We start from the raw sequence: 14,932 nt of genomic DNA, 5'->3' as shown, positions 1-14,932 counted from the left end.
GCCAGCCCACGCCAGAAGACCCGGGCAAGGTCAATGCATTTTCTTACGGGTGGGAATAAGTATCGTCCGTCTCCCACCACTCATCCGCCACTCTGCTCTTCTTGTGGCAAACTGTTAAAAGTCCCCTAGGATGTAGCGTAGTAGCCAGCCCAGTGCTTATCCAGCCCTATTTGTAATTAGAGAGACTAAGATTCTAGAAGCAAATTTCGACACAATGCTTACTGTGTCAAAGATCCAAGTCAGGGTCCACCCTGCCTGGGACTAGGACCGAACAGAAAGGCTTGCACAGGGGAAAACTGTGAGACCCACAGGTAGCAACCAGACTATTGGATGCTTCCACTTAGCACAAAGAAGCAAATTGCACACTGGGGTCACAGCGCCCCAGAAGTACCCGCTTTCCTCTCCTGGCCAGCGGCAGCCAACAGCTCTCTCCACTCTCCAGCTGGAGACATGGCCTGGTCCTTGTCTGACAAGCAACAGGGCCCGAGATGAATATTGTATAATGAGAGGGCCCTTGGCTAAGCAGCCATCTTCCATCTGTCCCCAGAGCACCTACTCTTCACACTGAGCCAGGAATGGGTGGGTCACCCCACATCCTACACCCCGGGGACCATTTTCTCAGACCTAAGACAAATAGTGCGTACCCCAAAGGAGAAGGGAAAGCGGGACAGGAGAACCCAGCATAGAAGCAGAGACCAAAGAGAGCTTTGAGATCAGAATTCAATTCTTTAATACAAAATGCTTTTTTTTTTCTTTTAAGATATATCTGTATTTCTTTGTTGCTGTTTAAAAATAAATATGTACTACGGAATATCTCGGAAAACTGCACTAGAGACAAAGACGTGATGTTAATATCTTTCCTCCCCCCCACAATTATTACGGATAAACAGTAGCACCAATAAATAAATGATAACAAATATTAAAATTAAAAAAGGAGAGAGATTTAGTATGTAGAATTCTCTATTTTTTCTTGTTTTGTTTTTACATATAAAAAACAGAATAGCAATGTCTATTTTATCAGAATCACATATATACATAAACATATATATATATATATATTTATATACAAACACAAGTTGCCAAATATATATATAGTATGTAAATGTATATTGAAACCTTATTTCAAAGGAATGTGTGTTGGGGACAAGGGAAGGGCAGAGCTGAGTGTTAGCAAAATTAAATATCTTCTCAGGACAAGCAAGTGACTGTCACCGATCTGGGAGAGAGAGATTGGAAACAGATTTCATACATACACACACACACACACACACACACACACACACACACACACACACACGCCAAAAAAAAAAAAGTACAAATAAGAGAGAGCAAGAGATACATCTCATAAATAGTTGAAATTAAATATTAACCAAGAATACTGAAAAAAAAAACCCTACTCTTTAATTAAATTAACTGTTTTAATTTCTAATTAAAAAGGGCTATTAAATAAGTACCATATATAAAACACTTTCTTTTTTCTCTGCCTCCATGAGGGGCTTACGGATCCTGCCCCATTGCTCTGTGCCTCGGGAAGGGATGGGGGAGGGTTAGCCACTCACACACACAGCCAAGTCTCCTGGGGACAGAATTAGTGGTTTCAATGGTCTGAGCACACAAGGTCCTCCTGGGCTGTACCCAGGAAGTGGGGTAGGGAGAAGGAGGGGTTCCCAGGAGGAGGAGCCATCACCAGGCCTCTTCTTCCACCATGTCTTCTCTTTACCGGGACACCTGTGGGACACCTCCCGGACACCTCCGAAGTGGAGGAGAGAGCTGAAGGCTGGCGGGGGGGCTCCTGGTTCTTCCAGGCAGTGTCCAGAGGGGCAGGGTGCTCTCTCTCGCAGCACGCAGTGGGGTTCCACAAAGCATGCAAGTCCTGAGGCTCCCCAAACTCCTGGTTGGAACCGGCTTCTTTGTCTCTTTGTCATCTGTCTTTCTGTCCTCTTGACTCAGGGCCAGGGATGGGTTTGTCATGTTTCTGGAAGTGAGCCGATATGCCCCCGTGCCCTGGCCTTGCATGTTCCCTGGCCGGCAAAAGGACTTCGGCCTCCATAAGAAGGACAAAAGACCACACCGGAGTCTTTCATCCCATTGTCTCCCCTGTCAGGATCCGAGCAGGGGCATTCTCCTCCCGACTCAAGTCAGCAGCAGTCAAACGCATCCAGTGAAGACACCAATAACATTAGCAAAGTTAATTTAAAAAAAAAAGAATATATATATATTTTATATATAAAACATATATATTTATTTATATATAATATATATATATATATGTGTGTGTGTGTGTGTGTGTATGGGTGGGTGGGTGGGTTGTGTCTACAGGAATCCCAGAAATAAAACTCCCTAATCTTCCGGGCTTGGTGATTTAGCAGCAAGTAAAAGAAAATGTCGAATCCAGTTCCACGAGGGACCGTGCTTGGTCACCTGCCCGGGAATGCTTCTGCCCGGAGTCTCGCCCTCCGGACCCAAAGTGCTCCTCCGAGAGTCTCTCGTCTTCCTTCACGTCAGGCTTTCTGGATTAAGGACTGTTCTGTCGACGGTGGTGACGGTGATGGTGTGGTGGCGACATGGTTAGTCGGTCTTTCTGGTGAGAGGTCTGGTTCCCGAAACCCTGAGGGAGGCTCCTTCCTGCAGCCTGGCTCACCGCCTCGGCTTGTCACATCTGTGGGAAGTGGCAGAAAGAGGCGGCAGGGGGGTTAGGGCCACAGGAGCCAGGCCGGGAGACAAGCAGCCTCCCCCAGGCCTGGGAGCCCATGGGTTCCCGTAGGCTGGTGCCACAGGGGCAGAGTTCCCAAAGGTGCAGGTGATACAGAGTCCCAATGGAGAGAGAAAGAGAGAGAGAGAGAGAGACCCATCCCTGCCTTCTAAAGATGGCGACCTACGGGAGGCAAAACAGACAAGGAAATACTCACAAAGCAACAAATGAGCAATTACCAAAGAGCAGGCCCTTGTGTGACATTCCACAGCACATGGGTGATAGGGTTAGGTGTAGTTAGCTGGGAGAGGGTCCCTGCAGAAGGATTTTCAGTTCTTACTCTAAGGTAGGTTTAGAAGAATAGACAGGGCGTGGGGAAAATACCTTGACCTAGGCCACTGACAGAGGCCCACCCACAGGGATGTGCTCTGCCCAACGGGGTGGGGAGGACAAATAGAAAGTTGTGAAGCTCCTAGAAGGTAGAAAACCGTCTATGCTCCTCACACCTCTCTCAGCCTTAGCTTCCTTCCACCTTGAATGGCCTGGCAGCTGTAGGCCTAGGGGTGGGGGGTGGGGGGAAAGGGAGGCGGGGCCTACCTGCCTTTTACCACATGATGTCTAATTTAGACTGAGGACAGACAACTCAGTGGCTTTGCTCCTCCTGTTAAAGCAGAGGGGGGTCTCCAGAGACTTTCTCCTCGTGCTCCTTCTGCCCCTGGCTGGTTGCTTTGGGGACAGCCTGAGATCACAGGTCCTAAACCCAGTCTTTGAAGTGCAATTCCCAGACACAGGGGGCAGTAGTGGACTGTGTAGGGGCCTCTGGAAGTCAGGTGACTTCAATTAGCTCCCAGGTCATTCTAGAAACTCTACAATGCGAAGGTCTTTCTCTTGCCTCAAACCCTCTGGGGAAGTGATCCCCTTCACCCAGTCCTCCTGGTTGGAAGAGTCCTTGTCACGGCACTAACACACCAGTGTCTCACAGGAGCAACCTCACGTCAACAACCAAGGCCTGGTCCCTGGTGACTTTTGAGTACCCATGAGACACAAGAATGCAGGTGGGGAGAGGGGCATATGCCGAAGAATCCTTGCTCTACCTGGGGGGCCTGGTCCCTTAAAAGCTTTTCCTCTGGAGGTGACACTCACCTTAGGATAGGTATACACACCCCTGTGAGCTGCCAGCCAACAGCCCTGTGCTCTTGACTTCTCCCACTAAATGTTGTCACTTACAATATTTGCTCATGAGCTTGACATTTCCTTGGTCCACATGGACAAAGGGCACAGAGTACAGACACCTGGGTATCCCAGAAGGTTTGTGAACCAGGCCCAGAGTCACGTCAGGCGCTTTCCTGCAACCTCACTGGAAGCATTTTGAAACGTGAGGGCTGTTCAGGATTTTCACCCTTGCCCTGACTGATGCAGGATAAGTTACCTGGCATCCTCAGATGTATACAGAAGGAATTTCTCATCCTAAACCAACAGTAGAGGTTCGCTTTCGGGAAGCCCAGTCTAAGGTGAACACGGTGTCTGTCTGAGGGAGCCCCTGACTTAAAGAAGCCATAGTCTTAAGGGGACACAGACAGCAGGAGATAAAGCTCCAAGCACAGGAAAAAGTACACTGAGTAGTGAGAGGCCCGGCTGTGCAGGCACTCAAGCGGCAAAGGTACAGCCAGGGGACATTGTTAGACATCATTCCATACCCAGAAGGGCTTTCAGGCTTTAGCATTTGCACCAAAGATAGAATTAACAACATCAGCACCAACAGCCTCCGCAAGCAGCAGGACCATAGGACACAACACACAGCTTGCGTCCACACCATCACATGAAGTCACAGCAGGCTATCCATTCAGGCAACCAGGACCATCTCAGAGCAGCTCTGCCAGGTCAGACTGGAGCCTGAGGCCTCACACAGCCTCAGGAGCAGAGAAGGCAGCAGCTACCACACAGGCAGCTAGAAGCTTAGCAAGCAGTTGGCCCCTCACAAGCGTGCTCTCTCTGTCTCTCTGTCTCTCTGTCTCTCTGTCTCTCTCTCTCTCTCCCGTGTCTGCAGTACCCCTCTCTGACTTTCTCGCTCGCCCTCTGGAAACCAACCTGCAAGTACGTTCGTTTAACTCAAGCTGCCTCGCCTTGCAACGCGAGTCTGTGTTTTTGCAGGAACATTTACACGTCTGCGGATCTTGAACAAACAAATGCTTTCTCCGCTCTGAGCAAGGCTCACAGTGACTGCAAAAAGGCAAAAGGAAAGACATCTAAGCTAGAGCATCAGCAGAGAGAGAGAGAGAAAAAAAAAAAACACCCATGCAACACCCCCTAACATGTCCACAACGGCTTCCCCACCCAGCTCGTCGGCCCCTAGGCCCTTTCCACATTCTGGAAAGATCCAAGCGCTCTAGCAGAAGACAGAGAGAGAGTGGCAGAAAGACGCAGCGCTGGCAGGACATCTGCCTCCAGGAAGAGGAGGGCACAGGCGGGCAGAGTGCAGGGAGAAGGCTGCCGTAAGGGGCAGTGCTGTGCCCCTCGAAGACATGGCCCTATCTCGGGCCACAGGGCCCCAACTGCTGCTGTGCCCAGAACACACCTTGACTCTTTACCTGCTGGGGACAGTGATGAGTGGCCTATGAGACCACCAGGGTACCTTCTCTCTGGAAAAGGACCCCTGCCCAGACCTTCCCCCCAAGGGAGAGGACCTGCAGAAGGCAAGGCAAATCCAGAGGCACTGCCCACCAGCCAGGCCTCCAGAGCCCACCACAGGCTCTAACCAGAGGGAAACCACCCTAGAAGACCTCTAGACGGTAACCTCAGTTGGGCTGGGGCACAGAGGGCTTACCCTCCAGTCCGGGCATCAGATGGGGGCGGCCACACAGTGCCTCGTCCACTCAAGCTCCATGCTCGTCCCACCACGATCCACTCCCCACCATCATGTCCCTGAACTCGTTCCACGTCTGCCCTCCACCCCACCCTCACCCTCCAGTCGTGTGTGCAGGAGCCTAGAGCAGTGGAAACCAGTTGGGTGAGAGGGCCCCAATGCCCAGCACCCATGCCAACGATGACCCCGCCACCAATGCCCAGTGGGTGAGAGAAAGTCGGTGCCCAGCCAAGCCAGAGTCCCCTCCCTGAGTTGGCTGCTCCAGACCTACTCACCTTCCACCCACCCCACCCCGAACCAGCAACGCCACCACCAAGTGTACCCATTGGTGCCATTAGTGGAGTGAGAGAGAGAGAGAGAGAGAGAGAGAGATTGAGGCCAGGAGGAGGGCGGGACAAGAACCAGAGGGGAGCTGAGGGGTGGGGTGGGGGCGGGGGGTGGGGAGGCAGGGTTACAGGAACTGCAGGCGATTGTCTGGAGGCCAGGAAGGCCCCAAGGAATTAGACAGCAGCGGCACCAACGTACACGCTCCAGGATTTAAACCGGGATTTCTTGCGCTTTCGTTTTTGACCCTTTCCCTTTCCTCGAACTGATTTTCTGGAAAATATAAAAACAGAAACAGACAGAAGGAGAACGAGAGGGAAGAGAAGAGAGGAGCATATGAGGAAGACAGAGAGGCAAGAGCAGGAGACCCGTAGGCCACCCTAGTCGCTCCCTGGAGCAGTCTCCAGGAAGGACCTCAGGCATGGGCGGGCTGTAGGGGGACAGCACACACCCTCCTCCTCACTTTGCCCACCATAAGGTGGCAACCCCAGCCCCAGGTGGGGCTGTTGAGTGAGCAACAGGCTGTGAAAGGCTGTGTCATGTGGTCCTTGGTCCCAGGACAGTTAGACCCTGAAGGTCAGGAGGCAATACAAGGTCTAAACCAGACTTTAAGGAGAAAAGGTTAGGAGCGGGCAGCACTCCGAAACGTCCTCCTTCATTTCCAAGTGTGGCAACTGGAGCCCCTCTGGGGGCCCTGCCTCATAGTAGTATCCTTGGTGAGAGGGAGCAGTTAAGTTACTAGAAAGATGGCATAAAAGCCAGTGCAGGACTCGGGGCAGCAGCTGCCCAGCAGTCATCTGGGATGAGAGATGGGGCCGGCTGGCGGAGTGTCCTCAGAGCCCAGCACTGATGCCGGGACCAGAGGAGGAGAAGCAGCAGTGGTTCAGCATGGGTGTGTGATTAGGGGGCCATGGGAATTGGCAGAGCCTCTTCTTTCCAGCTTGTCAAAGCCTGCCACTAGACTCTCTTCCGAGCTCAGGCGAGCCCTACTGCTCTCCCTGTGGGCGGAAACAGGCATCTCGGGAAGAGCTGAGGGGGACAGGATGCAGCCTGCCACCCTCCAGGGAACCAACACTCTCTTGGCTTGCCTGTCTGCCACAGAGAAAGAGATGGGAAGAAGGGGCCTGAGGAGAGGACAGCTTTGTCCCGCCTGGGAGAAAACCCTGGAAGGGTGGAAGGAGAAAGCTCTCCACACTGGGCTACTCTCTCACTGGAGCATGGCCTCTCTCTCACTGATAAACTCCCAGACCGTCCCTCTGGCAGATACAGCAGTCCTGGAATCTGGGGGAGGGGGCAGGGCTTAGGGAGAGGCATGGGGACTTCATGTCCCCCCATATGGTAGGGCAGACAGAAAGGTGCAGCGGGAAGGGAAAAGGGCATGGGTGTTCTCTCTCTCGGTCTCTCCGTCCCTGCAACTTCATCTCCCCAGCGATGTGGGCCACCCTCCCATCCTGACCTGACCTTCCACAACAAGCAACAGGAAGCCTGAGCAAATGGCCACCACCCCCCCACCACACACACACTAAGAGAGCTGCCTCTCCTACCTGCCCCACTCCTACGAAAAACATATACACACCAAGAGATCATCTGCGACCTAAGAATCCAGCAGGGCGGACAAAGACACCGCCAAGCAAGGCCAAGGCTCCATCCTCTGATACAAAGAAACGACCCTCTGGCATCCACTCCCTCTCTCTCACTCTGCTGTGGGTGCAAGTGTCCCCAACAACCCCCCACCACCCACACTGAAACAGTGAGTTCTAGCCAGGAAGGACCTGAGCCCCGAGGGCAGCATCTTCTTCAGGGGTAGGGGGTAGAAACAGCAGACTCCAGGTTAGATTTCTTCGTCATCCTAGATCCATAAGCCTGAAGCCGGCTCCACCTCTCTGCTGTCACTGGATCACCACCCATACGATGCCCCAAACCCACTGAGGCCTTGAGAGCACCCAAGAGAGGAAGCTGAAAGCCCCAACCCGAGACAAGTGGAAAGAAGTGCTAACATGTGGTCACTTACTTCTCTGGCTTTGTTCTGTCTTTCTTTGGTCTGCAATGGGTAGAGAAAGGGGAGGGAAAAAAGACACAGAGGAATTAAGATGACAATAATGACAACACGGTAATAACTTAACGTGATGTTTCTGATTTAGCAATGCTATCTTAATCTTTTTGCATCATGACAAAGCTGATCCCTACAATGTTGTGTGTGGGTCGGGGGGGGGGGGTGGAGGGAGGTTTACACTGAATTGCTGAACCCATCTTCTAGAGGCGAGGACCAGCGGCTTGCTGAGGTCAAATGCCCACAGTCACACAGTTACTAACAAGTGTAACATATTCGGCTTGCTTTGGAGCAGGCACCAGCTGTGTGCTACCTAAGTGTGAAGCTGGGTCCTCACCTGCATTCGCATCTGCTATGCTGTAGGAAGCTCATCTCTCCTATGTGCTGGCTTTGGTGAGGTTTGATCCGCATGATCTGTAGAGGGAGGGAGCAGATCACAGAGGTTAGTGACCCAGCCAGCCATACCCCTATGGGACACCCCGGGGCTCCTGCTGTTCAGCACCCAGGGGTTCTATTGAGCAGGGATAGCTGGTGGAGGTAGGGGGACCAGGGCTCTAACAGCAAAGAGCCTCAGGTCACCCCAACTCCCCCAACCCTGCTGGCCTTAAGGAGCACCCGCTCTTTTTTAGAGCAGACATGGCTGCAAGGGTTGGCCAGGCTGGGAATTCAGGTCCTGGATTCTCACCATCCTTCATCCCCTCCCCTCTTTCATCCCCTCCCCTCCTTCATCCCCTCCCCTCTTTCATCCCCTCCCCTCTTTCATCCCCCCCCAGGCTTCACCCTGACCCTTAAATGCTACCTAAGAGCTACCCACCCCATGGTACTGAGCTCCCTCCCGCTCTCCACCCCGTCTGGGCCCAGATCCACCCATCACGAGGCAGCACCCCAAGACTGGCTTTTTAACTCTGCAAAGCCCCTCAAGCAGGGAAAAGCCTTTGGGCTCTCCCGGAGAAAGAGAAGAGCCTTCTTGTGGGCGGCAGCTCCCTGTTGAGCTCAGGGAGCAAAGGTCAGCAAGGCAGAGGAGATGGTCAAATCATAGAGAACTTCGGCAGGGAAATACAGAAGTGCAGGCAGGCATCTTCTTCCCCAAGGTAGAAAAGACCCCCCCCCACACACACACACACCTCATCTCCTCACCGCCAACCCCAATTTAGCTCCTCCTAGCAAAAGTTTCCCAGGCAGAGGCCCAGACAACCTTCTAATGCCCCTCCTTGTAGCCCCTGCCCTCGAGGATCCCCTGTCCCCTCTGCCCCAGGCGCCCACCTGCATGGTGATGTTACTCTCCGAGGTGGGCACACACTCCAGGGCCTCGTCATTGCAGCAGCCCCCACACCGCATTAGGGGCACACAGGACGGCTTGAAGATGTACTCTATCTCATCGGGGTACTCCTGGAAGATGTCCACCAGGGTCTCAATTGGACGGCAATAGCTGCGCTGGTAGACGTCCATGAACTTCACCACTGTGTGGGAGGGATGACACACGGGCAGGTTGGTGACACAAAAGATGACCAGACTCTTATCTCCAACAAGCTTTGTAAGACCACTCCTCACAGCTTCCATATCCAGTAAGTTCACCCCAAAAATCTAACTGAAGCTCTCCTCCCTCATTTAGAGATCCAGGTCCAAGGGAGGTGGCCTGCCACATCTGACTCTCTTCCTCATTGTAACAGCAAGTTCCCACCAACAGTGACACCAGAGGACAGCCTGAGTGTGGGTACACCTGCTTTCCACTTTCCTCTCACATCTACGGCCCTCACACCAACCAGGCCAACAGCCACTCGCCAAACACATGCTGGACAGCACAGCTGCTATGCACATACATACTCTGCCCCCGCCCCACACATCACCCAAGTTCCCACTAAGTACAACCAGGACTCCATTTTAGAAATGGGGACCGAGCGGCTCAGAGAAAGTCCACAATCTGTCCCAAAGGCCACGCTGCTGGCAAGAAGCAGTGAGAATGGTCTACGACAGCCAAGCCTTCCAACACCTACATCATGTGCAAACACAGAAGCTTCGGGAGGCCCCCGCCAGTTCCCCCCTCCCCAGACTTCAGCTGAAGACGAATCAGCAGGTGGCAGTGGGCAAGCGCGCCACACAGGTCTGCCAGCACTAAGAACCTCGCCCAAGAGAGCAAACTGTTTGCATCATGGAAAAAACGAGAGCTGCCTCTGTACCAAGCATTTCTAGAAGCTGGCTTGGAGGGGGACAGGGGAGAGACAACTTCCATGAGAGGTGCAATGGCATAATTCAGGGCCAAGGAGTAGGGCGCTAGAGCATACAGGAACTCTTTGGAACACCAAATGGTGGCTCGGCCTGCCATGTCTGGTCACACCTCTAAGGTTGCCCATCAGAAGCCCGTGCCTGAAGTGAGCAGAGGAACAGGAGCCCACACAAGGGCCCAGGCTCTGCTAGCAGTTACTGTGACCTTGGGCTTAGCCCTCCAGTCTCTGGGCCTCCAACTGGCTATCTGTAGAAGCGGGTTAGCCTGACCTCTAAAGACACCGGAGTGAGCAGGAAGGTGGAGGGAGGGAGGGAGCTCTGCCTCTCTGCTAACCTTGAAAACAACTCTTCTTTTCTAATTCCAGGTGGCAAAGTTTGGAACGTCACCAAGGCATTTTAAGGTGCACGCTCCAGAGACTACACACCTTCTCCCTCCCAACCCGGGGCCACAGCCAAACCTCCCTTTTACTCTTCACTAGGGCCCACCCCCCACCCCTCAGGAAAGTAAAGATGGACAGATGGCTGGGGAGAACCTGGGGCATCAAGGGAAAGGTAGCACAAACAGCCACAGATGTCAAACAGGAAAAGTAAGCTACCACCCCATCGCTTCCTTCAAGGGCTTCTCTTTTCTATCTGGACAAACAAGCGCAGAATTCTTGTCTACCTCCAAAGAGTTAATATAAAACACAGCCAGGAAAAGAAAAAAAAAAGTCCATGAGATCCGATCTGTAAAATTCTTTTCAAGGCAAGTCTATATTGAAAATGTCTAACCCAGAATTTCTTTTTTAAACTAACCCTTCACCTTGGCTGGGGCAGAGGTGGCACGGGCTAGTTAGCAGCCTTGCGCAGAAAGATGTGACCCAAGCAATGGACGGGGACAGAAGCTGAAGGTAAAAAGACCTAAGAGGAGAATTCTTTCCAAAAAAAAACTTCTTAGAATCCCCAAGGTCCACAGGAGGTGGAGGAAGTGCTTTGGCCAGTACTCACGGGAGCCTGGCCCCTGCCCCCAAAGAGAGCTGCATGCTACTTAGGGCGTGTGCACACATACACTCCGGCATCAGGCTTTCGTGGTTTTCCTTATTTATGGCAGACAACCTCTTCTCCATCAAACAAAGACCATTTGTCTTGCCTCTCCCAGACCACAGAGCCCACTAGGAAGCAGAAGGGGGCGGGTAGCGCTTTGGAAGTAGGGGCCTGTGAGTGGCAGGGGCCAGGGAGTGGCAGAAAGCCAGGCCCTGGGCCAGAGAGAGGGCTCCTGAGGGAGAAGGCAAAACCGGCTGGACATCACCAGCCTTCCTTGGCTGGCTCCAGCAGCCACACTGGATTTGGGTCAGGGAAATTAGCTTGGAGGAAGACCCCCAGGGCCTTCCCTACTCAGAGGAAGGACACTGGGGGAGTGGCATCCGGCTGGAGCAGAGGCCACACTCAAAGCTGGGGAGAGCCAGGGCGTCCCCAGAGAAATGGGAGGAACCGGTACTCCAAACCACACTGGAACAAAAGGCAGGCGGACTCAGGGCTGGGCAGGGGGGCGGGGCGCCTGAGAGCTACAGCCGGCCCTCTGCTGGTCCTGCAGGGAAGTTCACAGCACCCAAATGCAATCTATGGAAGCTGCCACACTCGGAGAAATGTAAACTGAGGGCTTGGGAATTCTATTAAGATGTCCTCCTGTCATGCCACCCCCCTCCTCATGCCTCCAGCTCACACATGAAGAGTCACAGCCCCCACGAGTGGCCCACGGCTGAGTAGGAAGTGGCACTAAACATCTATCCTCCCTTGGGAGAAGGGGGTACAAGAGATACCTCCCTGAACATCTGGAAACCCTGAGCACTGCCTTCCTCGCCTGCGCACGCACGCGGCAGCCTTTCCAGATAGAATTTCCCCGAGAAAGCTGTTAGAAAAAGCAACAAGTCCTGTTTCTAGCAGGAAAGCTGAACAGAAGACACCTTAAGAAGTACAAGAGCTGAGCTCACAGTACCCGTGCAATCTTGATCCTCATATTCCTGTGCTCTTCCCCTCTCCCCCAGGTCTGAAAAGGAGGAATGGGGCTTATCCATGCACCCCCCCCCAGAGACAAGAGCACGGGGACTCACCTTCATGGGCTTTCTGCTCTCCTTCTGTCGTGGGTGCAGCCTGGGACCACTGAGGACAAAACGAAGAGTGAAAAGCGTTGGCAGAGGCAGAGACAGCCACAGGAGTGCAAAAGTCTGGCCACTGAATCCCTGACTTCTTCTTGCCTCTCTCTCTCTCCCAAAGCCCTAGCCCCAGCTCCTCCAAGGCTTCCGAGTCAGACAGCAAGTTCTGCTACTCCAGCCTGTTTCAAGTCTGAACCCATGGAAGTTACAGACTAGCCAGGTGTTGGGGAGCTCATGAGATGTGGGAGGAAAATGCCAGAACCCTGCCTTGCCCAGGCCCCCAGCACCTCTCCTGGTCTTGCCCCCTTTCCTTTTTCTCACTGCCCCTGATTCCCTGGTCCAAAGCCATGGGTGTGAGTATTAAGGTCAAACAGGAGGACAAATTTGGACTGGGGCAGGAAGGAAGGACTGGGGGCGAGAAAAACAACATGGTGACCTTCTCTGCTGACATGACAAATACCAGGGTGAGCTGGTGCTGAAGAGGGAGGGGGGGCGCGCAGAGGACCGAAGGGCACCACCTACCCTCCCTCCCCCACCCGAACTCGTCCCAGGCCTCAGGACTACTCAGCACACCCACAGGTTGCTGCTCAAGGGGTGAACCGCTGGGAGGAAGGCGAGTCGTGTTTCCCTCCCACCCCAGTCGGCCTAATGCCCCCCCCCACTACAGCTCCAAAGCCTGGCAAGCCTCCGGACTCCCACCACACCGTAGCCAGAGAAGCTCTCTCCCCCTCAGTTCTGCCCAGCTCCCAACGGGGTCCCCCGCTCCACCCTGCACCTGAGCACCCCCCAACCCACTTCATTGCCACCAGTTCCTTTCTACTCTCCCCAGAAGCTGTGAAGGGCATCAAGAAGGGGCCATGTGGCCCTGACAGGAGCAAGCGAAGGTTCCCTAGGCCTCCCTGAGGGTCTCCCCCTCCCACCAACTCCCCACAGCCACCTGCTTCCCACCAACCTGCACCCCGCCCGGCCCTGAGAAGGACTCCCACCTTTGCTCTGTCTCTTTCTCTTTCTCTTTCTCCACCTAACAGCAAGCCCATCCAGGGCCCTCAGCCTTGCCTCCAGGGCCAAGGTCAGAGGTAGCCCTTCTCAAGGGATAGCCTCCCGCTGCCGCGGCCTCAGGTAAGGCCCTGCACCTCAGGCCCTCAACTACCCCCATGACATTCATTCTCCCTTAGCCCTCTAGCTAAACCCCAATGGAGAAGGGGAACAGAAACTTTGAACCCCCCTCCCAGATGGCGAGGTTCTAAGCAGGGACTGGCCAGGTGTCCTTCTCTGGGGGCCTCTGAAGGTCACACTGTGGCCAGGCACTCCTGCCCCTCCTCCCCACATGGAGGCCCAGAACCAAGGCCTTTGTGCCAGGGTCTGAGGAAGTCTGGATGGTGGCAGGGACCCCCCTGCCCGTCTCCTTCCTTCTGCGTCTGTTCCAAGAAGGCTCTCTAGCTGAAGGCTGATGGGAACGGGCGGAAAAGGACCCCTTAATAAGCATGCTGGGTGGGCAAGTTCAGAGTTAAACCACCTGCTCTCTGGGCACTGGGTTTTGCCAGGACAAAGTGTGTGTCTGTGAGATACTGACAGGGATCCTGCCTAAGGGGTGAGAAGAGCTAGTTCCAGGCTGCCCCTGTCATCGCAAATATCAAGTCATTTTTCCAAAAGGGAGAAAGTGGGTGATGTCAGTCTACCCTTCGCTGACAACCCCCCGACTCACCCCTCCCCCAACACACACCTCAAAAAAGCTGAAACACAGCTCACTAGAGCTGCTGGGGAGGGGAAGGACGCACACCTTCACCAACTCAAAACTTAGGTTAGCGTTTCCACAAAGAACCCGAGGGTGGGCCCCAGCACCCCCACGTCTGACAGTCACCGTCCTTTTGCTGGACCCGGGGGCCAGGAAGGTCCCGATGAGTCTTCGAGAAGAAAAGGAAAATTTTAAAGGATGGGAAGGGCTTCTCTACACACCAGGCAGGAAATGGGGAAAAGGGGGAAGGGGCGTCGGGAAATTCTTCCTATCGCAAGGCACGGGTAGAAGTTGGGGACGGAGGAGAGGGAGTTTCTCCGGGTTCCGGAGCTGGGGATACCTCCAGAGGTCACCTTCCTCGCGGAGGGCCGGTGGGGGGAGGGGCGCCGCTAGTCGCCCGGGTCTCCGGGCTCCAGCAGCCGCAGCTCCGGGAACACGAGGCCGGCCAGGCCCGGGCTGATGTAATCGGCTCTGCGCCGCGCGCGCCCGGCCGGGCGGGGGAGGGCGGGCACCGCGCGGGACGCGAGCGGGGACGGGAGGGGGTGGCGCGGCGCAGGTGGCCCAACAAACTAGAAGGGTAGGAGAGGGTCCCTGCAGCAATCTATCCTAAAACTTTTCCCAAACTCACTGCAAGGGCCGAAGAGACCCGAACTGCAGTGACAGCAAAGCCCCCTCGGTCGCCCGCGCCCTGCCCCCTCCAGGATCTCTGCCCTCCCTCGGTCCAAGGTCCGAGCACCCCCAGGCATGCCCGCTGGGCTCCGGACTCCCGCCCCCTTTGCTCAGACTTCCAGTTCTCCCGGGACCCGCGACCCGGAGCAAACTTCTGCCGCCAGCCGCGGCGCAAGCCCAGCCCCCTCAGCCTCCTCCTCTGGCTCCCGCCCTCCGCTGCTCAGCCCAGATCGTACGTGCGGTG

At 54.4% G+C, this 14,932-nt stretch overlaps 1 protein-coding gene across 2 annotated transcripts; it reads right to left on the bottom strand.

The window, feature by feature from the left end:
* Positions 1-706: 706 nt before the first annotated feature.
* VEGFA (vascular endothelial growth factor A) lies at positions 707-14,686 on the bottom strand. Of its 2 annotated transcripts, XM_084753055.1 has the most exons (9): positions 14,360-14,561; positions 14,008-14,188; positions 12,243-12,291; positions 9,193-9,389; positions 8,267-8,343; positions 7,891-7,920; positions 6,081-6,152; positions 4,781-4,912; positions 707-2,659 (listed from the first exon to the last, which is right to left on the bottom strand). In XM_084753055.1, exons 4-9 carry the CDS (start codon positions 9,376-9,378, stop codon positions 2,638-2,640), a joined length of 519 nt encoding a protein of 172 aa, XP_084609181.1. In that variant the 5' UTR covers positions 9,379-9,389; positions 12,243-12,291; positions 14,008-14,188; positions 14,360-14,561; the 3' UTR covers positions 707-2,637. The 2 variants fall into 2 exon arrangements, with proteins under 2 accessions (XP_084609181.1, XP_084609180.1); XM_084753054.1 differs by lacking the exon at positions 14,008-14,188 and having other exon boundaries at positions 14,360-14,686.
* Positions 14,687-14,932: the final 246 nt, after the last annotated feature.

The sequence above is a fragment of the Acomys minous genome, assembly GCF_964271855.1.
Source record: "Acomys minous genome assembly, chromosome: 13".
Classification (NCBI taxonomy): Eukaryota; Metazoa; Chordata; class Mammalia; order Rodentia; family Muridae; genus Acomys; species Acomys minous.
The sequence above is the reverse complement of the archived record's forward strand: the minus strand, read 5'-3'. Positions and strand labels throughout refer to the sequence as shown.

Coding starts and splice junctions, on each gene's coding strand:
- VEGFA (XM_084753054.1), bottom strand. CDS start 9,378: ATGGACGTCTACCAGCGCAGCTATTGCCGTCCAATTGAGACCCTGGTG. Junction 8,344..9,192: donor AGAGTAACATCACCATGCAG/GTGGGCGCCTGG, acceptor CTCCCTCTACAG/ATCATGCGGATCAAACCTCA. Junction 7,921..8,266: donor CATAGCAGATGCGAATGCAG/GTGAGGACCCAG, acceptor TACCCATTGCAG/ACCAAAGAAAGACAGAACAA.